The sequence below is a fragment of the Halichondria panicea genome, chromosome 1, assembly GCF_963675165.1.
Source record: "Halichondria panicea chromosome 1, odHalPani1.1, whole genome shotgun sequence".
Lineage (NCBI taxonomy): Eukaryota > Metazoa > Porifera > Demospongiae > Suberitida > Halichondriidae > Halichondria > Halichondria panicea.
The window spans coordinates 908,002-933,958 of record NC_087377.1 but is presented as its reverse complement, the minus strand read 5'-3'; the positions used below and the strand labels follow the sequence as shown (position 1 = coordinate 933,958).

The 25,957-nt window shown below is 42.2% G+C and overlaps 2 protein-coding genes and 1 long non-coding RNA gene across 17 annotated transcripts in view; 2 read left to right on the top strand and 1 right to left on the bottom strand.

Moving 5' to 3' along the window:
- The window catches only part of LOC135332177 (uncharacterized), a 28,568-nt gene extending 3,799 nt beyond the window's left edge, over positions 1 to 24,769 (top strand). For 2 of the 13 annotated variants that reach the window (XR_010393168.1, XR_010393166.1), the window contains exons 3-8: positions 21,269 to 21,551; positions 21,628 to 21,924; positions 22,047 to 22,251; positions 22,408 to 22,511; positions 23,028 to 23,098; positions 23,312 to 24,348. Coding sequence is in view for 4 of the 13 variants with exons in the window: in XM_064527540.1 (XP_064383610.1) it covers positions 20,527 to 20,661; positions 21,269 to 21,551; positions 21,628 to 21,647 (438 nt within the window). In the remaining 9 variants the exon portion in view is untranslated. The other 11 variants (XR_010393161.1, XM_064527543.1, XR_010393162.1 and 8 more) reach the window with 11 other exon arrangements.
- LOC135351907 (uncharacterized) lies at positions 65 to 13,323 on the top strand. Of its 3 annotated transcripts, none has more exons than XM_064551105.1 (12): positions 65 to 225; positions 450 to 763; positions 1,539 to 1,640; positions 1,872 to 1,976; positions 4,746 to 4,814; positions 7,057 to 9,905; positions 9,958 to 10,189; positions 10,280 to 10,401; positions 10,699 to 10,854; positions 10,950 to 11,001; positions 11,131 to 11,243; positions 13,030 to 13,323. In XM_064551105.1, exons 1-12 carry the CDS (start codon positions 203 to 205, stop codon positions 13,216 to 13,218), a joined length of 4,326 nt encoding a protein of 1,441 aa, XP_064407175.1. In that variant the 5' UTR covers positions 65 to 202; the 3' UTR covers positions 13,219 to 13,323. The 3 variants fall into 3 exon arrangements, with proteins under 3 accessions (XP_064407175.1, XP_064407118.1, XP_064407209.1); XM_064551048.1 differs by having other exon boundaries at positions 10,947 to 11,001; XM_064551139.1 differs by lacking the exon at positions 13,030 to 13,323 and adding an exon at positions 11,536 to 11,715 and having other exon boundaries at positions 10,947 to 11,001.
- Positions 11,720 to 12,793, bottom strand: LOC135333253 (uncharacterized). The gene is made up of 3 exons (XR_010393798.1): positions 12,403 to 12,793; positions 11,993 to 12,042; positions 11,720 to 11,943 (listed from the first exon to the last, which is right to left on the bottom strand). It is a non-coding gene; the product is annotated as an uncharacterized LOC135333253 (long non-coding RNA).
- Positions 24,770 to 25,957: the final 1,188 nt, after the last annotated feature.

The window sequence follows — 25,957 nt, the reverse complement described above, 5'->3', positions numbered from 1 at the left end:
AGTAGGGTCACATGACTCCACTATTGACTGTGTGCATATAATTATAAATGGATTTTTATGCTTTTGCAATTGCAATTAATCATGTGGGTTTTTGTGGCCGGAAGGGCCCTTGAAATACAGAAAGAGGGTGCATGCACTTTGCTTACTGAGCTGAGATACAATTCAAGGGGTGAATTTGACAGAGTTTGAACAAAGCTTCGGAATGGCTACTGAACAAGACTCAGAGTGAGTGAACATGTAGACTATAATTACTACTCATGGTAGCACCTTGTGATTGCATGGAGGGAGGCTCATTCCATTAGTAGAGTCAGAGCAGGCTATGATCAGAGGTGGAACACTGTACAGCAAAGTGACAGCTGGATATGTGCATGGTGTCACTTGTATAAACTATATACACATATCAAGTAATTCTCTGCATGACTGATCCCCCAACCATCTATTTTGTACAGTGCTCAAAAGAAGCTAGCCAGGGACTTATGGCAGGCTGTAAACTATAGTAACGTCATCAAAGTTAGGTCCATGTTGGGACAGGGGGCAGACCCCAACCACCAGCTCTACTGGAGTGACAAGTGGGCGGATAAGCAACCTCCATTACACTTGGCTTGCTGGAGGGGCTACCTTGAGATTGTGAAGACACTGGTTACTCATGGAGCTCGTACTGATAAAGGTGGTGGGAGTGAAAACATGACTCCACTTCACTGGGCATGCTGGGGAGGTCATAAAGAGGTGGTGCAGTACTTGAAGGAGGTCGGGTGCAGCACTGGTAAGTAGTCATTATAATTATTTGTGTATTGTAATTGTTTCTCCATATCATTATGGTATCTGAATTATATACATGTACTGTGTAGCAATATCAATTGTGTCAGTAATTTCACGTAGTATAATAATTATTTGCGATGTAGTAGTCGTAGCACTGGTAAGTAGTCGTTGTGTATGTGAAGTTTTCATACCATGCATACAGCGGAAAGTTTAATAGTGTTACATTTCAATTTCGAATAATTATTTGCAATGTACGTACACTTGTTTGAAATACATAAACATTTGCTATACGGTTGCCATAGTAATATCTGTTAAAAATATATGTGATAGTTGAACTTTGTTCCACAACAGATGTGAGGGATAATAGTAACAGGACTCAGGCATTTCTGTATGCGCTTTAGAAATCCCATACCTAATTTCCACAAACAGTGGTGTATCAAGCTCGAATTTGGTGCACCAATAGAACAAGGCATGCCCTTTCCTATGCTACCTTTACTTTCTCCGTACGACAAGTGGTTGTGGTACAATGACATGTTTGGTCCATCTTGACCACTATACACTTACGTACATGGCTGAAGTTAAACTCGTCACTAGAAATCCCATACCTAACTTCCGCACACAGTCGTGTATCACGTTCAAACTTTGCATACCAATAATTAATAAGACCAACTATTTCTATTTGTATAGGCTTGTTTTATTTTTCCGCAATTTTGAGTCTATAGTCTATAATAACATATCTCACTTAATTATTGAGTATATTGACGTATCACCACACACAGATGTGAGGGACAGGCGGGGCCTAACACCACTGCACAGGGCTTGTGTGGGAGGAAATATACAACTAGTGAAATACCTAGTTGAGGAACTAAAGTGTGATGTTGGTGAGTGATTTCCGTAGTGGGTACTGTTTCATTAGATCCTCTGATAGACAACCCGTGAATATATTAATGTGGTTCAATGTGCATGTAATGAAACAATCAGTGTACCTGCAGTTGTATCGTCATGGCAACTGCAATACAATACACAGTTGGTACATGATAATAAAATAATGTAGTCATCCTGCATGGTAATGGTCAGTACTACTACAAGATCTCTGTCCCTTACCTGTCCAGATGTAACTAATAATGATGGCAGGACTCCTCTTGACTGGGCAGTACAGTATGGTCAGACTGAAGTTGCTGACTATCTCAAGTCTGTAGTCTCCACTCCTGAACCAAGTATGTGTCACTAGAAATCCCATACCTAATTTCCACAAATATTGGTATAGCAAGTTCAAACTTTGCATACCAATAGTGCTAGCCATGCCGGTTCCATTGATACCTTCGTTGTTTTTGTAGGACAATTGGTTGTGGTACAATTACACGTTTTGTAGACCCCAATAATACCTGGAATGTTAGTAGCTCCCACGCACATTCCATTCTACTACTTGGCCTATAAATATATCGATCACTAGCACTTGTGTGGGTGCGTCTACTGTTATGTAGATTGGAGAGTTTTCTGAATCACTATTGCATAATGTACTTTATGTGTTACATGTCATAATTATTATGCCTCGGTACGCATGCGCAAGCGAGGTATGCGGTAGTGTGTGTGTGTGTGTGTGTGTGTGTGTGTGTGTGTGTGTGTGTGTGTGTGTTGTGTGTGTGTGTGTGTGTGTGTGTGTGTGTGTGTGTGTGTGTGTGTGGATCGCTACAGCTGCTCTAGGTGTGCAAGTAAGAGTTTCCATAGGCTTCTAGTCATGTTTTCTTGGATTTTAATTTGTGAATTTGCAAACTAATGCTTGGTTCTTGAGTTATGCCTAGTTTTGCTTACTTGGAATGTCATTGCAGCCTTTTCAGAAGAGCACGTAGCCAAACTTGTTTGCTAGTGCATATAAATTATTCGAGTTCATATGGTGTATCAAGGTCAAATTTTGCACATCAATAGAGCAAGCTATGCCGGTTCCATTGATACCTTCAATGTTTTCGTAAGACAAATGGTTGTGGTAGTGTTTTGTAGACCCCAATAATACCTGTGGTAGAATGTGGAATAGATATGCTATCCAAGTCCCACGCACATTCCATTCTACACCAAGCTGTGTAAACTGTTAGCAAAAACCACATCCTGTGTGTGTGTGTGTGTGTGTGTGTGTGTGTGTGTGTGTGTGAGTGTGTGTGAGTGTGTGTGTGTGTGTGTGTGTGTGTGTGTGTGTGTGTGTGAGTGTGTGTGAGTGTGTGTGTGTGTGTGTGTGTGTGTGTGAGTGTGTGTGAGTGTGTGTGAGTGTGTGTGTGTGTGTGTGTGTGTGTGTGTGTGTGTGTGTGTGTGTGTGTGTGTGTGAGTGTGTGTGTGTGAGTGTGTGTGTGTGTGTGTGTGTGTGTGTGTGTGAGTGTGTGAGTGTTATTCAAACGGACTTAAATTAATCTTAGGGTTAGGGTTAGGGTTAGGGTTAGGTTGGCATCTGATGTCCTAATATTTAAGTATAGTAAACTTAGTGGTGGATCTTTGAGACCTTGTATTATCCTATCTATAGTTAGGCAAGCAAAAAGCAAAAACAAAAAAAGGAAAAGAGAACAAAAGAGCAAACAGCACAAAACTATGCGTACAGGTAGAAAAAGCAAACAGATGCCCGACCTTGAGAGTCGAGAATGATGGGTTAAAGAGTCTTTAACGGTGCACCAACCCTCCCCATTCATCTGTTGCATTCAGAACAACTAGTATACTGAATAATTATTGTAATATTGACTTGGGGCCATGCTCATTGTAAGCTATATTCACATTTTAGGTATAAGGCTGACATAAAGTATAGAACTTGTCTTAGACTTGATATTGGCTGCTGTAATACTTCAACTTAGCTTGTGCATGGCTTGTGTCAGCTAAATCTGACCTTGAGGGAGGCTTAATTTATAAGGCCTAGGAACAGGCCTGTATTGTCTGGGCCAGGTTTTGTGGTGGTAGTATCTGATAATGGGGATGGGTCTATGTGGTTTTTCTATAGGTGGCAAGCACAAAACAATCATTAACCTCTAATTTTGGTTCTTAGAAATTAGCACAAGGTATTAGTCAAAATAAATAGATAGTAGTGTGTATGTGTGTGTGTGTGCGTGCGTGGGTGGGAGGGTGGGTGTGTGTGTGTGTGTGTGTGTGTGTGTGTGTGTGTGTGTGTGTGTGTGCGTGCGTGCGTGTGTGTGTGGGTGTGTGTGGGTGTGTGGGTGTGTGGGTGTGTGTTTGTGGGTGTGTGTGTTTGTGGGTGTGTGTGTGTGGGTGTGGGTGTGTGTTTGTGTGTGTGTGTGTGTGTGTGTGTGTGTGTGTGTGTGTGTGTGTGTGTGTGTGTGTGTGTGGGTGGGTGGGTGGGTGGGTGGGTGGGTGTGTGTGTGTGTGTTTGTGGGTGTGTGTGTTTGTGGGTGTGTTCGTGGGTGTGTGGGTGTGTGTTTGTGGGTGTGTTTGTGGGTGTGGGTGTGTGGGTGTGTGTTTGTGGGTGTGTGTGTTTGTGTGTGTGTGTGTGTGTGTGTGTGTGGGTGGTTGGGTGGGTGTGCTGCTCTAGGATCAATGAAGTGCAAGTAAGAGTTTCTATAGGCTTCTAGTCATGTTTACTTGGATTTTAATTCCTGGATTTTAAAAGTAATGCTTGGTTCTCGAGTTATGCCTAGTTTTGCTTACTTTGAATGCCTTTTCAGAAGAGCATGTAGCCAAACTTGTCCATGGAGTGTTGCTACTCTACTTAGTAGTTAGCTCTGCACTAGAACGCTAGATATTGGTAGCTGCAAGAGTGAGAAGAGAGCTGCAAGGCTCTGCTGATGCTGCCACTATAATTTTATATAGCTTTTAACAACAATCATGGTCGATCATTACCCACTCTTTGAGTTTCCCTATATTCTGCCTGCAGTAAAATTGCAAAAATGATAAATGTGTGTATAAGCTATTGCTAGTAGCTTTATTTGTTATGTTGTTTGACACCTCCACCGAGGCATCAGCACCCGCTGTGCTTTCATTATTACTGTACACCTCAGATACTCCAAATGGTTCCGAACAACTTCCTTCAACTTCTTCCAAGGATGATCCTAACCTAACCTCATCAAGTGAGTAATAATATTATGAAGTATCAATCAGTGGTACGTTTAAATTAAGAGAAGTGGGCGTGCTGCTCAGACTCAGTCAAAATCATACTGTAGCAGAGCTGCCGTTCATGTGTAAATTGATACAGCCTCACACTTTTAAACGTTCCCTAGTATACATAGTGAGTTGCATGCTCTCTTCTCTTTATACACACACGCTTTGTGTAATGCTGAAAAAACACGTTAACACTATAATAATACTCATGACCCTGTGATTGAAAGGGTTTACTGCATGTACGCCCATATATGGAGTTAGGGTTTACGAATACATTATTTTATTGTGCTTATTCTTCATGCCTCGATGCTTACTATGGCTCTTAACCACTTTTTGTTAATTAGATTTTAACTAGTGCAAATATTCGAGTTTATGGCTAGTTTTTTTGCCTCCTTGGAGTAGAATCTTTAGTCTCAGTTTAGACGTACTAGTGTCCCTGCAATAGAGCGAAGATATTTTTAGTAGCCAGGGTGATAAAAGAGCTGCCACCAGCAACAATTGCATCAAATGTACTGTCTACTACGTCTGTCTACCACGTGTTGTTGTTTTTAACTTTGAACTTTTAGAATCCTTTTAGCAAGTCAATCATTTCCTACCCCGAGGCCATAGCAATTTATTTGATACGGCCTCTTGTTTAGATGTTGCCCAGTACATATAGCCCACTTCTCTTTATACGCTATAATTATATAGCTAGCTAGCTTGAGACAGAGGTTAGGTTTGTTACAGCTGCTCTTCACAGCTCTCTTAATAGAGCCTACGTTAGTGTTATATGGGCGTGGTCCGTCCATCGATGGAGGCTAGTGTCAGCTTTTCAGTCCATTATACTGATACCAGACCCTCTTCCTTGGAGGTGAAGTGGACGTGGGGACGAGGATAGCTAAAGCACCACCCACCTCCCTATTGATTGCATTGTATGAATTCACTTTTACCTGTTTTGTGAGTTAGTGCTGCCTCCGTTGTGAATAGCAGTGCTGTCGGGTAGTAAGTAGTGGTATTTTAGCGTAACCTTAAAGCACCACCCACCTCCCTATTGATGGCATTGCTCTCACATTTGACTTATTTGTGGTATTTTGTGGTATGAATTCCTTAGGGTTAGTGCTGCCTCTGTCGTGAATTTGTTGCTTCGTGACAGCCGCATAGATGCTCAAATGTCATTGGTTGCTACTAGGAACGCAGTATATGACGCATGCAAGACTATTACGCACTATCAGCATTAAGTTGATTATAACGTAATGCCCTCATGATGTACTGCTAATACAACTCTTGCTCTCGTGCTCTAGTTGTATTAGCAGTACATCCCTCGTGCATGAGTAATAACATACAGTAGCCGTCAGAATAAAGTTCCTGTACCGTTTGCATAGCACGTCACGTTGTCGTTTTTACGCAAACAGAAAATGTATTGTCAACTGCAATTGAACGCACATGTTTTATTCGTATACGCACCGTAATTACGATTTGTTGTACATTGTGAAAGTGTTGCTGAGTCAGCAACAATTAACGGGACACAAAGAATCTGAGAATGAAGCAACTTGGCAGCTAACCTTGTCATTGTAGTATCGTATGCAGATAGTTTATTACTATCATGGAATGCTCACTTCACTTACTGTGTACTTGGTGATTCTTTCATTTTAACATCATGTTACTGACTAATTAAAGTCTGCTCACTTTATTGACTGTGAACCATTTCATTCATCACTTGATATCATTATGTATTATAATAAGTGAAATGATAATGAAGAGTATGCAGTGCATGTGTATATATCTCTTCCTCTGGACCTAGGGCTCTGATGATTGACATTATTCAATAGATACTGCATGTTGTGATACTTCGTTATTACGCTAATGTAACTTAAGTTGGTATAAATATGTAATGAGCTGCCTTGCGTTGCTGTTCCGTTGTTACGCCAGCTTGCAGTTTTTTAAATAACGCAACGGGAACTTATCTGACGACTACTATAATTATAATGATACGATGCCAAATAGACAACCATTTACTTGGACACTAGAGGTCTTGTTATAATTATCAGAAATTGGAACCACAGATTTCAGCTTTCGAATCATTGATCAAACAGAATTCCTGTTAGTTACAGTTGATCTAATGTGCAATATTAGTATATCAACCGGACCTCTGATTTACACAATTGCAAATGGTACAAAATGTGCCACAAATTTCATTAATTATGTTATGACCGATTGTTTAATCCTTTACAGTCGATATTCAAAACCAAACCTACTTGAAGAAACTGGACGAGCTGATGACTGACGAAAGTGGTACCATTGAGCTACACTATCTCAAGACGCACTTCATTGGTCCCTCGGGTATTGGCAAAACGACCACTCGACAGCGGCTTGTTGGATCCATTACTAACCTGTCTTTGCTGCCCGAAAATCAAAGGAAACGTTGCAGTACATTACTAGCCGAGTGTGAACAAGTATTGGCCTTTGTGGACAAATCTGGAACAAAGCTTGAATTCAAAGCATCTTCAAGTCTAGAGGAAGAAACACAGTTTATCTTCTCTTACCTTATGTCCTGTGAACCTATTGAAGACAGCAATACTAGTCCACCTAAAGAACAGCCCACACAAGAAACCACTGACCCCAAGAAGCAAACTCAACTCAAGATCGATGAAGCACCGGTATCACCAACTGATCAGCCAACACCAGGACCACCGGAAAAGGTCGTGAAAGTGACCACTGTAGATGTTGGAAAGGTTGTCTCGAGACTCCGGAGTATTGTGGGTTCAGGAGAGTACACTAAAGAGCTGCTGAACAAAGTCCTACTCAATCTGGTCGATATAGGTGGGCAGCCTGGATTCGTGGAGATGTTTCCATTTCTAAGCAAAGGCGCAGGGATTTTCCTGGTATTCTTTCGACTGGACAAAGACCTCGATGACATGTGTCAAGTCTCCTACGAACGAGGAAATGACAAGATCACACCGTACGATTCAACGTACACAAGCAGAGAAACACTCTCTCAAATCCTCTCAGCTATCAGCCACCATACCAAGATTGACTCGGAGATTGACAGAGAGCAGTGTAGTAAACTGGGCAATCTAGGCTCTGCTAAGCCTGTTGCTACCCTCATAGGTACTTTCAAGGATGAACTGACAATGCAAATCAAAGTCGATCTTCTGTACGAGAAATGTTGTGCCTCCACAAAAGCTGTTTGCAAAAGCTATGGTACCACTTCCAGCGAGAGCGATGATACCACTGCCAGCAAGAGCGATGGCACCACTGCCAGCGAGAGCGATAGAACCACTGCCAGCGAGAGCGATAGTACCTTTACCAGCAAGAGCGATAGCACCACTGCCAGCAAGAGCGATAGCACCACTGCCAGCGAGAGCGATAGTACCTCTACCAGCAAGAGCGATGGCAACACTGCCAGCGAGAGCGATAGTACCTCTACCAGCAAGAGCGATGGCAGCACTGCCAGCAAGAGCGATGGCACCACTGCCAGCAAGAGCGATGGCACCACTGCCAGCGAGAGCCATGGCACCACTGCCAGCGAGAGCCATGGCACCACTGCCAGCAAGAGCGATGGTACCACTGCCAGCGAGAGCGATAGTACCTTTACCAGCAAGAGCGATGGCAGCACTGCCAGCAAGAGCGATGGCATCACTGCCAGCAAGAGCGATAGTACCACTGCCAGCGAGAGCCTAAAAGAAAAGAAAGCAATTCGGAACATTTTAACTCAACAGAAGAGTGATGAGCACGCTAACGTCAGTGCAGAAGACATGGCTGCCATTGAGCAAACAGTCAGCCAACACCTCAACTCAGACACTTTCAAGAAAGATGTCAAAGATCGTTTAGAGCAAAAATTGACAGAGAAAAACGAAGCCGTTACCAAGATTACCAGCAAGTTTGAGAAATTACTTTCTAACCCAAAAGACAAGAAGTTCATAGCAGTGGACAACTATGAAGGCACTGATTCTGATATGGAACCTCTTCGTGAACATCTTCATGGCATTTTCAGTAGCTATTTCAAAGATGCCAAGCTTCGAATTCGCCCACAACAGCTTTTGTTTGGAGTTGTACTGAGAAAAGAGTTTGACATTGTGTCTATGGAAGAATGCATTCGTATCGGTACCGAGGGGTTAAAGATGAGAGAGGAGGAGGTTCGATTTACCGTTTGGTATCTGGATCGGTACGTTGGAGCTTTGATCTATCATCCAGAGATAAAGGACAAAGATGGTTGGTTTGGGAACTTTGTTATTTGCAACCCCCAAGTGGTATTCAAAAGCCTCAGTGTTCTCGTTGTCAATCCGCTGCTGGAGCTCCATTCTGAAGACAGCCGTATTCAGTTTAATGATGATGAGAGAAGGAATTGGATACTCAAGGGACAATTCTCACTGAAAACAATCACTCGATGCCATTCAGAGGAAAACCAGGGTGTGAAGAAAGACCAGTTGATTCCTGTTGAGAAGCTGCTCATACTACTCGAGCATTCCCACCTTTTAGCCAAAATCACAACGGTAGTGAAGGAAGGCCATACCACAGAAGAGGTTGAAACGACGTTTTTCATCCCCGCTATTCTCAAGTGTGCATCTCGCGAGGAACTAACGAAACCACCCCCCACTGGCATTGATACACCCTCTCCAATCAAGATCACATTTGACCCCCAGTATGTTCCCATTGGAGTATTCTGTGCCATGATCAGTGAATTGGTCTCAAGGGGGAGTAAAGGCAAAGGCATTCTGGGCATGACTTGGAAACTTGCCACTGATACCTCAGTAAAGAGAAACCTCGTCTCCTTTCACATTGACGAATCTGCCAAGCATTTTGTGACCCTGATTGCTCATGTCGATAGCTACGAGATACGTATTATTCGACAGAACAGGAATCATACGATGCACGAGCTTTGTTCCTACGTCCTCTCAACCCTCCTGTTGGTGATGAAGGATATTAGTCCACTACTCACTCCGATTATTGCCTTCGACTGCTACTGTGGCAGACATGAAGATGGTTCCAAGCTTTGCCTCCTCACAACAGGAGCTGATCCCTGCTTTAAATGCACCAGTGAAGTCTCTCTGAGTCCCCACCAAGATTGCTGGTTTGCAGAAGTAAGTAAAATAACAAATTGGTTCATTGTTTTAATTTGTCGTTTTGTATCAGGAAGTCAGCCTGGGAGACGATGTGTTCTTCCTTGCCCTGCCCTTTGCTGAGGACCTAGATCCAAGCCTTACCTTCAAGTGGAGGAAGAGAAGACCCAGAATTGGTGGTACTGAAAATGAATTGGAATTCAAGGCTTCGTCGAATGGTCACTTCAAGGGCTTTATCAGTTGTGAGATCTCCAAGAACCAGAAGCCTTTCTTCACCGTGTACCACTGCCTCAAAGAGAGTGTTGGTGAGAATAATGTCAGAGCATGTGTGCAGATTGTGTGTACATTGTTACGTGTGTACTGTACAATGTGTGATTATATTTGAATTGTTACAGAGGACACCTCCAGCTCTGAAACTGATGAGCTGTTTACAGATGTGAAGGAAGTGATCAAAGAGATACGCTCTGACTGGTACAGCCTGGCTATAGAACTGGACATTGACTATGCAACTAGGAAGGTGAGACCTTAACAATGACTACCTCCACCACCTTGAGTATATTCTCCCAGTGTAGTCCCTTCATTCTAATTATGTGTGTGCACTATTTAATTGACTGCTACTGTTATTTAATGGTTGAATAGTGAGCGTTTCAATTGTAAGCATTCTTAGAATGAGGTATCTCTAGCAATGCTGACTCTGCATATTTGGTGTGGTCTTGTATGAAGTATCAACCTATTTAACAGGTTACTATAGCAACGTAATGTTGAGCTCTTACTAAGTATTTAATACTGTGTTTCACTGTGTGTACTGATACAGAGTCTTGAGAAGGACTATCGCTGGGTTGAGCCGTGCTTTGAGGCCATGCTGACACACTGGGTGAAGCGCTCCTCTCCTCCCCCCTCCTGGTCTGCCCTTGTTAGAGCACTAGAGTCTCCCGCCATTGCTCGTGGGGACATTGCAACAACCATTAAGGTGGGCAACTATATTACAAGTCTTTACAGAACATGTTCTATAATTATACATTATATAAACACAAGTAACTAATATTTGATTTCTCTTTACAGAACACAAAAGCTACCAGCGACATCTCTCCTGTTATTTGTCCTCTCACTGACTGTGGTAAGCACATTATAATGATGTAGCTGATCTTATCAGTTCAATACAGAGTGTCCTTCAGTAATGTGTGTAGTCATTGCTTAGGAATAATGACAGTGTTATGTTGTTGTCATGATTGTGTGTTCCTTCCAGAGGGACTGAGTGTAGATCATCATTTGAGGGTAGTGAGGACAGCTGCCTGGGAGGTGAGGGGGACATGGCGTCCTCTGGGAGAGCAGTTGGGTGTCAATGAGGGGACACTAGATGTGAGTGCTCTGCTGTGTGTGTACTGAACACTGTATAGCAGTAGATGACTGTGTACTAATAGCCCTGTGCTCATACAGTCAGGCATCATCAGTTAAGGAATGTGCCAGCAAGCAGTACTGCACTGATTGTCATAATTAGCCTGCATGTGCAAACCCATTTATTATTATTAGCCTATAGCAATAATTGTGACAGGGCCAATGAAAACGGACCTTAACGCGGCAATAATTAAATTAAGCTATAGGCCAATTTAGTAGAAATGAAAAACATGGGCAAAAATTTTTTTTTTCACAGGTGCTAACTTCAACCCTTCCTCTACCTACCTGTAAAAATTTGGGTCTCTACGAAGCTTTAAACAGGTCAAGCGCGGACGTTGAAGAAACCCACCGAACGTTCATTTTTTACAATGAAATTTACTGTCTACGTGAGGGGAAATTCCCTGGGAATTTCCCTATTATTGTTAATTATTTTTAACAAATAAAAGATGACAACTTGTACAGGACTATTTCATCAGCCCAGTACTTACAATCATCAAGAGGAGCCAGGTATATTATAGCTCCACTTCTTAACAAACATAATTTAGCAACAGAAATAGATTAGAAAGAGCAGCTATCTAGCTAGCTAGCTTGGCGTAGATCCACTCTTGTTTCTTTAGATGTACGTATCCCGTGCCACTTGTCCTCATAAACACTCCATAACAACCTACAGATAAGTAGTAAGTTAAGATAGACACAATATCAATGTCACTTACATTCTAGCCAATAGACAAGCGTTTCTCAGGCCTCCGACACTTACCACCACCTGGGGGAACCATCAATATAAATGTTATACGACAATTCCACGCAGTTTCCTGGGCCCTCCATGATGTGATCACCCATCCCATCAAGCCTGTTACTACTAAGCACAATGGCAGTGATACCAGTACTAAATTAAAGGAGGAAAGCTTCTTATAAGGCTACTAATAAGTTGGATCAAGCCTTAGATCGATACGGATGAATACTAAGTGAAAGACTACCTATAATAGATCACTTAGGCTTCCTTTAAGCTGTATGAAGGACAGAGACACTTTCTGTAGGCTCCATACAAGTGAGGGATCTTTTATAAGACTGATACATTACACAGATAATAAGTACAAGCTTATAACAAGACATGAGAGCTTACCATTTGAGCGACGGGAGTCTTTGTCTCTTTATTTCTTCGAAGATCCTTCCTAGGTGCCAAGCAATCCAGCTACATAGCTATACTAGCTAGCTAGAGAGTCCTAGAACGCCTAGCCTTCATCTAACTAACTTGTCTTATCCAGAACATCTTTTACTAAGCTTTATGAGTATACGGAAGTGCCCGGAAGCCAATAATTGAACTTCAATTATCATGACGTTTGAGCGTCATTTACTCAAGAGGGCGTTGCAATACCTTTGTAGCGTTCCCTCGAACATATCTCCGGAAAGAAAGTAGCTAGGAGGTCGATCTTGGTATCATTTTGAAGCTTAAAGGACGCCCTATCCGATTCAACAATAAAAACTGATTCGAAAATGCCCGCGTTAAGGTCTGTTTTCATTGGCCCTGTCACAATTATCCTCATTCCCTCTGTGTGCCTGTGGTGTCAGTGACTCTATAGCTGTAGTAGTGAAATTAGTAGTTCACATGTACACCCACACACACACACACACACACACACACACACACACACACACACACACACACACACACACACACACACACACACACACACACACACACACACACACACACACACACACACACACACGCACACACACACGTGTTCAGGCCATCAAGAGGGACTGTCCGAATGAGTGTGATGACTGTTTCACTAAACTACTGGAGCAATGGTTGACAGGATCCACCCCCGCCCCCACACTAGGAGCACTCATCCATGCACTCAAGTCTCCTGTCATTAGTCGTGGAGACATTGCCCAACAGATGGAGTCTAAACTAACCAAGCTAGCTTCACAGTAACAGCTCCACTGACTCCATATCATGATAGTGACTCGTACATCTTTTATTGATCAGAAACAGCTAATTTTTGTTATGCTTTGTTTTGCTGGTTCCCACTCTTGCTAAGATTTGTGCATAATAATAATAATGCAGTCCATCAGCGTTATAATTATATAAAAGCATATACAATTGCCATGGCAGTTTCTAAGTAGTTATTCAGGTTGATTTTGTACATTAATGGCAGCATGCATGATAGCTAGCTTCGATCCCAGGCCGAGTTTTTGCTTTTATAAAGGTTAGTTGTTCGCCTACCGTTATAAAAGCGAAAACTCGGCCTGGAATCGAGGCTAGCTGAAAAGGTCGTCAAGCTTCTGCACGATAATGGATAAAAGGGGAGGGGCTGGTCTATGCTGTTGGAGGGGCACACTGCGCATGCGTATGAGTATTCACTGGGACAGATTTTGCAATGTACAGTGGTTTGCAGAACAGTTGTCATACTCAGATAGGCAGTAGGCGGTGGCTCTTAAGTGTGTTGTGGTTTTGTGGTCTTTTCACACTATAGTCTATAAGTATAGACCTTTTACTCCATCAATCATGACAGCAACTTTAAAAGAGTTTTTCCCCACTGATGAACTGTATGTTGAGCTGTACAACCTTTAATGAATATGGTGTATACCTTCCCACAAGAAAAGTACTGAAAAGTAGTTTCCCATGATGATTCATGAGTCTATACATGTACAATTAAACAGATGTACTAGACCTTTTTACTCATGAATCACCATGGAATGACCTTTTTTAAAGTTGCTGTCAAGAGTTAAACTGCCCATCACTTTTAATAATCCTCTGAATAATTATGGTGCAGCAGGAGCAGCACTGAAGAGAGTATAGTACACTTCAAATTTACTAAACACGCAGCTTTGATTAAATTTTAAACTAATTTTCAGTACTTTTCTTGTGGGAAGATATACGACATAAGTATTCAGAAGATTAATTAAAGGTTGTACAGCTTAACATAATTATATATAATTATGTAGTTCATGGGAAAAAACTCTTTTAAAGTTGCTGTCATGATTGATTATGAGTAAAAGGCCCCTTCTTGACTGTGAGGTGTGTAGGTCATGCAGCTTAATAGATACATACTTGCCAGCAAAGCGCACGTTAAATGCATGTATGCATGGCTAAACTCGTGTCGACAACGCTTTTGTATACTGTTTTTAATACGCATGGCTAAGAGCCTATTACCTGCACGGCCTTGAACCCTTTGCTGGTTGGGAGGGGGAGGGATGGTGTCTGTAGCACTCAAGTAATCAATCAGAATGTGTGTGGAAGGTTCTTCAACAGCCGGGTCGCAGGACAGCATCTTCTTGTTCTTGAAACCGTTGTCGAACCAGCCTTTGGGGTGCAATGATGGATTACTCATGGCTATTGAGGGAGCACTCTGCTGTTAGTACCTGCCTAAAAGGAAAGCAGCACAGGATCATGCCATAATTGGAAGTGTTAAGATCTCGTTATCAGTTCCAATAGTTAGTTAGCTAGGATCATTAGAATAGCTAGCTATAATAATTATAGTTAGACAACTGCTGCTTCTTGGCTTATGCTAATCTATTATGACGGCTTTTTTAGGATCTTAACTCTGTGCCTACTGCACATAGAATTGGTAAGTTCAGGCTTTAACTAAACCCTAGGTGTGCCAAGGGAACTGTAGCCTTTGACTGGATTAGTGAAGAGTAGTCTTGAGCACTTGTGCAAGCCTTGCGTGCCAGGCTTGTTACAACTGAAGCAAGGAGGTGTTGTCTCTGTGAGTCTACTGTTGTTGAACCATCCCACACATTCTGGTTGATTACCTCTGTGCTCAGTTAATGGTACTCACAGTCACAGGGTCCCTTTAGTTTATTATGCCCTTATTGTATTAGTCCCTTGGGCAAGGAAACTACTGGACTACTGGTGGTGGTCCTCCTGTGGTTGATTTGATTGGTTGTTGTGGGGTTGGGAAATTTTGTTGCACAGTCTGGTTTGGTGATGATGTGTGATTTGATTATAATGATTTGTCTGGTCAGGAGTGCATTCACTCCTGGTCTGGTATTATGATGATAATAATGATCTGAATTAATTGGTGGTCTTCGCTGTTGAATTGATTTGTTGTTGTGGGAATTTCTCATCTCTTCTCTGCACAGCACAAACAGCTATGGGTGTAATTTTGTTGTCTGGTGTTATAATTATGTATTGTGTGTGTATTGATAATACTAGGCTGATGGTTGTCAGCTGTGGTGGTGATTGGCTGGTATTGTATTGTGTGGAGTGGATGGTTTTGTTTGAACTGCTGCTCTCAATGTAACCATGCATTTGCTTGTTCTCTTGCAGCCACAATGCACACACACACAGCTCCTCCTACTAGCTACTGTACTAGTGTTTCATTCTCTCACTGCTTTTGTCTCCTCTCTCCCCCAGGTACAGACAAGCCATGCTGCTCTGGGACCCAGGGAGGATTACTAACCTCATCACTGTATAATGTATTGCAGGTACTGAAGGGGGCGGGGCTTGACTGGAGATCAGATATCAACGCCCACTACTATCATTTATTAGTGCTCTTGACTGTTTTGTGTGGAGACATCAAAGATAAGTAAAGATAAGTAAGTATGGCTGGCTTCTTTGGTGTGTAGGTCCATGTCTCTTTACAGCAAAAGATAAGTAGCTCCATTGTGTATAGTGTCTCTCATGCTCTCTGTGTAGGTTGATTGTATGTGGAGGAGCCACTGTAACAGCATACACACAGATGAGTAGCTAGCTATGTTGTGTGGCAAGTCTCTCATAATTATGCTCTCTGTGTAGGTTGATGGTCGTGTATATATGGATGGACAAGGCGATGGTTTGATGGTCTGGCACTACCTAACACTGAATGGCTGCTGTACTTGTTCCTTGGTCTAGAGGGGGGTCTGGGGGTCCTTTCCCGGAAAAATTGTTGAGGAATGGTTATCTGAGGTGCATGGATTTTTGTGTGCATAAAATTAATTTCACTAGTCTAATGAGATTGTAGACATTTTTAAGGATGTACATTTTTATTATGACATCATTAATATTCAGATTTCAAGGGGGGGATATTTTGGCTGGTGGGAAATCCCAGGGCCCCCCCCCCTCTGTTTGAAACCCTGTTGTAGTTTTGTTTCTTTAGTTGTGTGGGTGGCTGTGTTGCAATTGGTTGGCCACTGAATTCCTTTCAACAATTAACTTGACATGATTCATAATTTCAGCCGATATACCGTAGAACTTGGATAGTGCAGAATGATGTCATTATAATAACAATGTACACTGCAGGTGATAGCTGAGGAGAATGCCAGAAGACCCAACAGTGTCACCAAGTGTTTCACACACATGCTCGTTGAGTGGTTGCTAGGTGGTCCACAACTGGAGGACTTGTTGACAGCTCTAGAGTCTCCCGTTATCAGTAGAGCTGACATTGCTGAGGACCTCAAGGGAAGATTGCAAGTGACTCTAGCCTGACAATATCCTCTAGCCATTATAAACTGTGACTGCTGGCATTTATTTTTTGTTCTTTACAAGTGTTTGTGTGGTGACTACTAGCACTCTATCCACCATAATTATACCTGATGTGAATGCTTTGTTGAGTCAATGTCTGTCCACACAATTGCACATGCCAGCTATGTTATCAATGATAAATGTATTGTAACTGTGTAGCATCAGAAGAGAGCCGTCATCAAAATTAAACTTATTTATGAGCTCCTGATAATACACAGATTGGTGAAGAATGGGTGTGGCCTAGTGGTTAAGGGTGTGGCTAGTAGATCAGATCTCGTGAGAGGACACGGGTTCTCATGGGGACTGTAAGGTTTATAAAATACACATAATTCTTACTTATATAGTTAATGATCTTTACCACTTTTATTGTAATAATTATTATTATGTCATAACAAGAGCGCATGCACTCTTGGTCATAATTAATTTTTAGCAGTAGAAATTAAAAAATACAACAATTAATTTTTATGACTGCATAGGCTAAACATTGTCAATGATGAGATCAATGTTGTCATGTTTCCTTGGTAACGGGCCGGGCTTGTGTTTACTTTCTTGACAATGTCTTCAACTTGTCCCATCAGTGTCCATGATTATAAGAAACAGCGTGTCTACAGAGAAATGGGGGATGAGGGAAAGTGGTCGTATTTATATAATTATAGTACACGACAATTTCACAGCATAATAATTAGTGTACATGCAGTTACACACACACCCATGCAAGCTGAGACCACACCCCCTAGCGTACCTCATCATGACTATGGAAGATATTGCTGGTGTTGTGATGGAGGCTCCATTCATTGTGGGTCTGACACAGCATGAGCATCTGTGAATGTGTGTGTGTGTGTGTGTGTGTGCGCGTATGTGCGCGTGTGCATGCGTGCGTGTGTGTGCGTGTGTGCGGGGGGGGGGGCAGATACATCTGAGATGATGCTATGTATAGGCAAATGAAATAAGTGGTCCATTTGTGTGGGTAATTCAATCGTTATACAGTGCATCCAGCTTAGAGAGTAGATTACCACAACTTTGTGAGTAGCTGTACTTAAATGTAAATATCTTTCGATTGGAACATTTCTAAGAAATGGTGTTGATACCAATGTGTAGATGAATGACCGAGCTACAACATAACCAAAAATGTTTCCATGGAAACATAAGGTGGTGGGTTTGTGGTGATTAATAAAACAACAACAAATTGTTATAGTGGGTAATCGGTTAGAAACAGTAATCTTGTACAGCTAAGGTCCTAGACTTCATCACATAATTGTTCAATGGTTTAGGGTATCCTGGCCATCCCTTTCTTACATATGTTCACAGTGTCTATAATTCATGATTTACTGGTTTTTATGTACAGTTTTGGTTAGAGTAATATCTTCTGAACATTTTATAGTTTAGCTTTAAAAGTTCTCTGGTAAGTTTACAAATAAATGGGCTACATTTTGGTACCAAGAACATCCTCTATGCTTATTCCATTGTTGAGATGTCACTGAAAAACTACATATTCTACTATTTCTACCGTTTTGATGACATCACAAGCTGCTAACCACAAATCGATGACACTCTAATTAACCACAAGAGTGGGCGTACAATAACTGTACGCCCACTCTTGTTTGTGGTTGATTAAAGCATCACTGGTTTGTGGTTTGCTGCTACTGATGTCATCAAAACAGCAGAAAATAGTAAATTATGTAGCTTTTCAGTGATATCTCAGCAATGGAATAAGCATATATGATGTTCTTGGTATCAAAATGTAGCCCATTAATGTTGTCTATGTACAGAACACGAACCATTACCCTAGCTGACTGGTGTACACAACCAATGTCACCTCACTCCATCCCATTAGTTACAACAAAGAGCAGAAATGACCTCACTAGTGTGTAGTGTGTACACAAAGCTGGAGCAACCAACCACGACCACTAATTGCATTAGCCAAGTAAACACATACCCAGTGTGTGTGGATGTGTGTGTGTGTGGATGGAGGGAGGGTACAATTATTATAGAGCAAAGCTACTAATAAAAGAAATGTGGGCTATACAGGGTGAGGTGGTTTCTTGCTGACTGATGTGTTGTACTTTGCTGCTGCATGTGCTATATATATAATAGAGAGACGATTGGTCCATTTACAAAAAGCACAAACTACAAAACACAGTCACACATGCAAGGGGGGAGTACAGCGCAAAAAGCAAAAACTACAAAACACAGTCACACATGTAAGGGGGGAGTACAGCGCAAAAAGCACAAACTACAAAACACAGTCACACATGCAAGGGGGGAGTACAGCGTAAAAAGCACAAACTACAAAACACAGTCACACATGCAAGGGGGGAGTACAGCGTAAAAAGCATAAACTACAAAACACAGTCACACATGCAAGGGGGAGTACAGCGTAAAAAGCACAAACTACAAAACACAGTCACACATGCAAGGGGGGAGTACAGCACAAAAAGCACAAACTACAAAACGTTTGGTAAGGGAAAGAGTCACACTCTGCACGCGGCAGTACTCACTGTTTCTTAGGTCGATTGTATTTTTATCTGACGTCCAATGGGTGGATCATCATCAGCATCCAACAGAGTGAACAACTGACCCTCACGAATCTAACAAGTGAGAGAACAATCAGACCACTCACTCACTAGTAGATAATTCCATCATAACAATTATTCATTTTTATTTCTTCAAATCAACTTGAGCTGCAATAATTGATAGTGTATGTACAGTCTTGTAGCACTACTAAATACACACATTATCTTGGAGACTGACACAAGTTATAGGGCTCTCAAACTTAGGCCTGATTTAACACAACGCTTTCCCCATAAAATGTATAATTTAAGCAACTTTCAGGAGATCAGAACTTCACTAAAAAGCAATCAATATCAAAACTAAGAGATGCATTCTGTAGCTCTAGACAAGGCCTATCACATGACATGCTCAGATCACAGTTCTGGTGGGGGAAAGATCCACACTCTGCACGCGGCAGTACTCACTATTTCTTAATTGTGTTCCTTTATCTGCAGTGAAAGACGTCCAATGGGTTGTACGCAAACTCCACAGCGTCACCTTGTAACTCCTCCATTATATGTTGTCATAGTAACTGGTCACTGACTCCGCCCCTCTCGTGCTCTCCATCACTGTATGCAATGAAGTAACGGGTCAACAAATGTGTAGCAATGGATGCATTTGTCACAGAGGCTGTATAGTTTGATCACTAGTAATGATATCTATTAGCAGATATTGAATGCCAGTCATCTAAAGCAGCCTATACACTATACTAGGTGGTCCACTTTTGATCATGACTAGCTACTCACTTGTACTCGCTGCGCTGCTCTTTGCCTTGTGATCCAATGCTGCTGGTCTTTTGGAGGAGTATTCACCAGATATCCAGCCTTATGGAAGCTCATAGAGGGAAGGACAAGTGAACGCTTTTCCTCACCAGCGGTCTCCATCTTGTGTGTGAGCGTGTCTGGCAAATCTACAAAATGAAACATAATTATTTTGTCTAATGGTTTGACGATCCTTACCCACTGGCCATGTGGTGCATTCATTACAGTTCTAATACTCTGAGAGCACATCCATTGGAGTGGTCCTACTAGCTAGCACGGTGCACTGGACACAATGGACCAACACTCTAACTCAGGGGAAAGGTGAGCGCTACCTTTAATATTACTAGACAATAATAATTGATGACTTATTAATTTTCAGTAGGAGTTTTATGTATAGTTGAGATTGTCCATGCAATTCTTTAGTTATTGGAAAGCCTATCATTAATTTGCACAGCTTACTGCTACTGAATCTCAACAAGCTGAAATGGCTACAAACTCTCCTACAATTCTGTGTACTTTGACCTCTGTGTTTGCTGCTATCCCCTCAGTACAGGGACATCTCAACGAATTGTGGGACACTCCAGTGTCTGCTGTGTCAGCAAGTACCGTTTCAGCTCAGGTGACAACTACCTATACTGTATAATCATGATTAGGTGATAATGCCTCTCAATGTGTTGCCCCCCCCTCCCCACGGGAGGTACGGGCAATTTGACTCTAATTTGACTCTTGAAGTGTTGTCCTCACACTGACTGGGGGATTAGACCTGGCCTTGCATATAGCCTTGCCTGGGTGAGACTTCTCATAACCTGTTTAGGATACAACCTCATTGCTGTAGTAAACACGCCTGAGATCCCTAATTAATTAACGCCAAGTTGGCTCTTTTACAAAATGTACTAGCCGTCCTATATAAGTATTGTCAGCCATTTTCCTCACACACCATCCTCCACACACACACACACACCACCCCCCCACACACACACACACCATCCCCCCCCACACACACACACACACCATCCCCCACACACACACACCACCCCCCACACACACACACCATCCCCCACACACACACACACACACACCATCCCCCCCCACACACACACACACACACATAAATTAACGATAATCTTCATAATTATTGTGAAATTCTGTTGCAAGCGCAATCCACTGTACAGTACCTACACTCCCTCATACACACACACCCCCGCCCACGCACACACACACACTAGGTGGCTTTGCTGCATGTCGTCTTTGTGGTCAGAGCCAGTAATGGACGCAAGCTAGCTCTGAAGAGACTGGCAGTGAACAATGATGCTGACGTCTACCTCACCAAACAAGAGATTGCTGTCACCAAGGCTCTGTCTGATTGCTCGTATTCTGTGACATACATTTCATCCATTACTAAGCAGATATCCAGTGATGTACACGAGGTCCTCATACTAATGGAGCTATATACATGCAGCAGTGAAATCTCTCTGAGTCCTCGATCACCAAGAATGCTGGTTTGCAGAAGTGAGTAATTTTGTTATAATTATGCATGTGTGCAAGAGTATCTACTAACATCCATTACCCCACGTTACACTGTCAGGAAGTCAGCGAAGGAGATGATGTGTTCCTCCTTGCCCTGCCCTTTGCCTCTGATTGAGACTTTCCTTCGAGTGGAGCAAGAGAAGACCCAGAGTTAGATGGACTGAAAATGAATTGGAATTCAAGGCCTCGTCAAAGGATCACTTCAAAGGCTTTACCTCCAGCTCTGAAACTGAGACTCTGACGTCAATGGCCTGGAATATTCTCAGATCCAGTTAGCTCAGTTCCTTTGAAGTTTGAAGGCCGGATATGCCACCTGACCCGTTTGAAGAAGAAGCTCAGTGTCTTGCTGGAAGAGGTGAGTTTCTTTGCTTGCTTGTAGCTTGCATGTTTGCAGGAATGTTAGGCTAGGAAGCCTTGTGGAGCATTGTAGTTGTTTATTTGGTCATGTTTTATTGATTGACTTGATTTTTTTTGCAGCTTTCCGCTGTGTTATAAAAACATTGCGAGCCTTCCACTGTGTTGCAGAAACAGCGCGAGATAATGTGTGTATTTAGTAGTGCTACAAGACTGTACATACACTAGCAATTATTGCAGCTCAAGTTGATCAGTCAAAGATCTACAAGATGATGCCCGAATCGCTTACTATCTCAAAAATTTGGCTGTGATCTGCTTCTGTCAAGTGGTAAGTAGTAGTTGTGTATAATTCCACTTTGTTACTTGGCTTTTTCGATTCTCTAGAAGCTTCATACAGTCTAATACTTATTGTGCTTGGTATATAGCACATAGCTGTAGAGTTTAAACTCCTAAGAAGCTTTGCTTCACCTTTTTTTGTGTGCAGGTACTGTATGTACTAGGTGTGGCTTATATACAAATGTGATCTCGTGTGTGACTGTGAACGAAGAAACACTTGCAGTGGCCCAGCTCTACCAAGCTTCCTAAGCTGTATGTTGACTGTAGTGATGTTTAGAGTATTCTTTAGGGCCTATGATACACTTTGATAAAATAATACAGCCTGAATGGCAGATAGCCTCGGTGCGCATGCGCAAGCGAGGTAGTGTGTCTGTGTGTGTGTGTGTGTGTGTGTGTGTGTGTGCTCAGAAGAACACGTAGCCAAACTTGTTTACCGAGTGTTACTACTCTACTTAGTAGTTAGCTCTGCACTATAGAACGTTAGCTATTGGTAGCTGCAAGAGTGAGAAGAGAGCTGCAAGGCTCTGCTACTTGAATGCAGCTTTAGACTTAAACTTTTGGGCATCAATCGTTTTTAACAACAGTCATGGTCGATCATTACCAACTCAGCAAAATTAAATTGTTTATCATGTGCTATTAGTAGCTATTAGTAGCTTTATGTTATGTAGCTTTGGTATCTCCACCGAGGCATCAGCACCTGCGGTGCTTTCATTGTATCTAGAATTTGTAGTACTAAGAACCCTTCATCATCTTTCTTTGTGTGTACAGAGTATTGCTGGATCACAGATGCGTGTGATTCTCAGGTGGTGGAGCAGTCAACCAAACGTACGTGTCACAAGGTGAGTGATAGGCTGTGTATTATTAATCTACCGAGCGATGCAGTACGTATATATGTACGCGTAGCTTTGTTGCTTTAAATAATTATAATGATTAGTGTGTATCATTAGCGTACATCATGTGACTTTAATGAAGCCGTACTAATAAATAACATTATCATAAACAGTAAATAAGATAATAATTATAATATTTACAAGTTCTTATGCCACAAATAGAAACAGTCTGATGTTGGGTTTCCACCATGGCAGAGCCAGACACCACACTCGTTACATCTGTCAGTCCTCTTGTTGGAGTCCTTCCAGCAGAACGCACACCATCCCCGTTTACATCTCTTTGTAGGTGGTTGCAGGCACATGTTTTGACAACATACTCACCAAGTCCAACCTGTCTCTTCTTTTGCTTCCCCGTGTATATGTCAAATTTGTGGAAATAGCCGTTAGCACTATCTGCCAATACCCATACCTTGATCCCCCGTTTGATCAGTTTCATAGGCATATATTGCTTTAAGGAAGACTGCCCCTGAAACTTAATCATTGCTTCGTCCACTGCTACATTCTGTGTAGGGTTGTACAAAGCTTCGAACCTCTCACCCAGGTGCTCAATGAGGGGGGGGATCTTCCCTAACCGATCGTACGAGGGATCACCTCGTGGAACAAGATGGTCGTTGTCCACGAAGTGCAGATACCGGGAGATATCACGGAATCTCTGCCTTGAGATTACATCGGCGATGGGTGCATAGTGGTCTCGGCTCCAATAGTCATTGATCGATGGCAGGTGATTGAGTCCCATGAGGATGGAGAATCCGAAGAAGGCCCAGAGCTCTTAAACTGTGTGTTGAGTCCACGTTCGGTATGCCTCCTCTCCCATTACATGTCTAGCGTAGTTGTTGCTCTCACACACAATGTGTTCCTGCAGATCATTGTTAAAAAATAGCAGAAACACTTCTTCTGGCCTCTCTGAGATGTCCACTGTTGGTCCTACTACTGACTCAAATGACTTGATAGTCAGGGTGTGCAATTCACTCCTCCAGGTAGGTTGCTCATTGCCTAAATAAATGTGAGGGTAATAATAATTAGCTGTACATTAGTTTTGTGTGGTAGTCTAACTGATTGTAATTGTACTTCATAACATTGCACAAACCGTGTGACGAGTTGCTTGGACCACTTGTGTCGTCACTTGTGTCGTCTAGGAAAGGATTTATCAATAGCTGGTACAAATTGTTAACCTTATAATTATTAATTTAATTTACCTTGTGCAGGATTGCTGTCTGTTGACGGGGGCTCCATTTCTACATGTACGTTGTAATAAATTATATCGGTAATCAGTTTAGTTTTAAACCCCACCTTCATCCCAATCAGAAAATTCTTGCCCTGCATGACTGGCTTATCCCTGTCCGCTGTTACCTCTTCCATATCCTCTTCCATATCCTCTTCCCACTCCTCTGCCATATGCACTTCCCACTCCTCTGCAGGTTCCTCATCATTCAAGATGTCTTGTAGAACCTCCTCCGTGGTCCAGTGTGGCCTCTTGGCCATGCCTGCAGCTCTATATTATTGTTAAAAAATGTTTGTTCATGTTATAAATATTTTGTGTTTGTTGGGTGATATAAAAACAACAGTACTATTCAAGCGTCTGTATCACAAATTTCTGTATGATATAAGCTTTTTACTTTATATGGGTACCTTGACGGTGGATAGAATTAGAAGGCGTCCTAGCTTCAATCCAGCAGCAGCCCACCCACATTCCTTAGCAGCCGAGAGAAGCAGGACTGCTGCAGCTGACACCTATTGGTAGAGATGTCAGACTGTTAGTAGTGAGTGGGAGTATTTTTGTACTGGTAAGAAACAAGACCAGAAAGTGAGTGAACAAGAAGGGCTTTCCGCAGCAAGCCCTGGGAAGAGTCTAGCAAACAACAGCTGTTCCCAGGGGTAAAAAATAGTGTAGAATTTAATTTTTAGAACTGATTAATTTTTAGCATTTGGTGTTTGTTTTGTGTGTGATTTTTTCTCAAAGGTGATCATCATTTTGGCAACCAAATATTGTGCAAGGAAACTACTGGTGGTGGTCCTTCTGTGGATGATTTGATTGGTTGTTGTGGTTGCGAAATTTTGTTGCACAGTCTGGTTTGGTGATGTGTGATTTGATTATAATGATTTGTCTGGTCAGGAGTGCATTCACTCCTGGTCTGGTATTATGATGATAATAATGATCTGAATTAATTGGTGGTCTTCGCTGTTGAATTGATTTGTTGTTGTGGGAATTTCTCATCTCTTCCGGTTCCCTGCACAGCACAAACAGCTATGGGTGTAATTTTGTTGTCTGGTGTTATAATTATGTATTGTGTGTGTATTGATAATACTAGGCTGATGGTTGTCAGCTGTGGTGGTGATTGGCTGGTATTGTATTGTGTGGAGTGGATGGTTTTGTTTGAACTGCTGCTCTCAATGTAACCATGCATTTGCTTGTTCTCTTGCAGCCACAATGCACACACACACAGCTCCTCCTACTAGCTACTGTACTATAGCTAGTGTTCCATTCTCTCACTACTTTTGTCTCCTCTCTCCTCCAGGTACAGACAAGCCATGCTGCTCTGGGACCCAGGGAGGATTACTAACCTCATCACTGTATAATGTATTGCAGGTACTGAAGGGGGAGGGGCTTGACTGGAGATGTGGGGGAGGGGCTCAGATCTCAACGCCCACTACTATCATTTATAGTGTCTCTTGATTGTTTTGTGTGCAGCTATGGAGACAATAAAGATAAGTATGGCTGGCTTCTATGGTGTGTAGGTGGATGTCTCTTCACAGCAAAAGATAAGTAGTTCCATTGTGTACAGTATCTCTCATGCTCTCTGTGTAGGT

Bases quoted from the DNA above. Each gene is read 5' to 3' on its own strand.
- LOC135351907 (XM_064551048.1), top strand. From the start codon at position 203: ATGGCTACTGAACAAGACTCAGA. The intron at 10,190-10,279 runs GTGAGAATAATG...GAATTGTTACAG, and splicing joins CTGCCTCAAAGAGAGTGTTG to AGGACACCTCCAGCTCTGAA. The intron at 10,402-10,698 runs GTGAGACCTTAA...GTACTGATACAG, and splicing joins TTGACTATGCAACTAGGAAG to AGTCTTGAGAAGGACTATCG.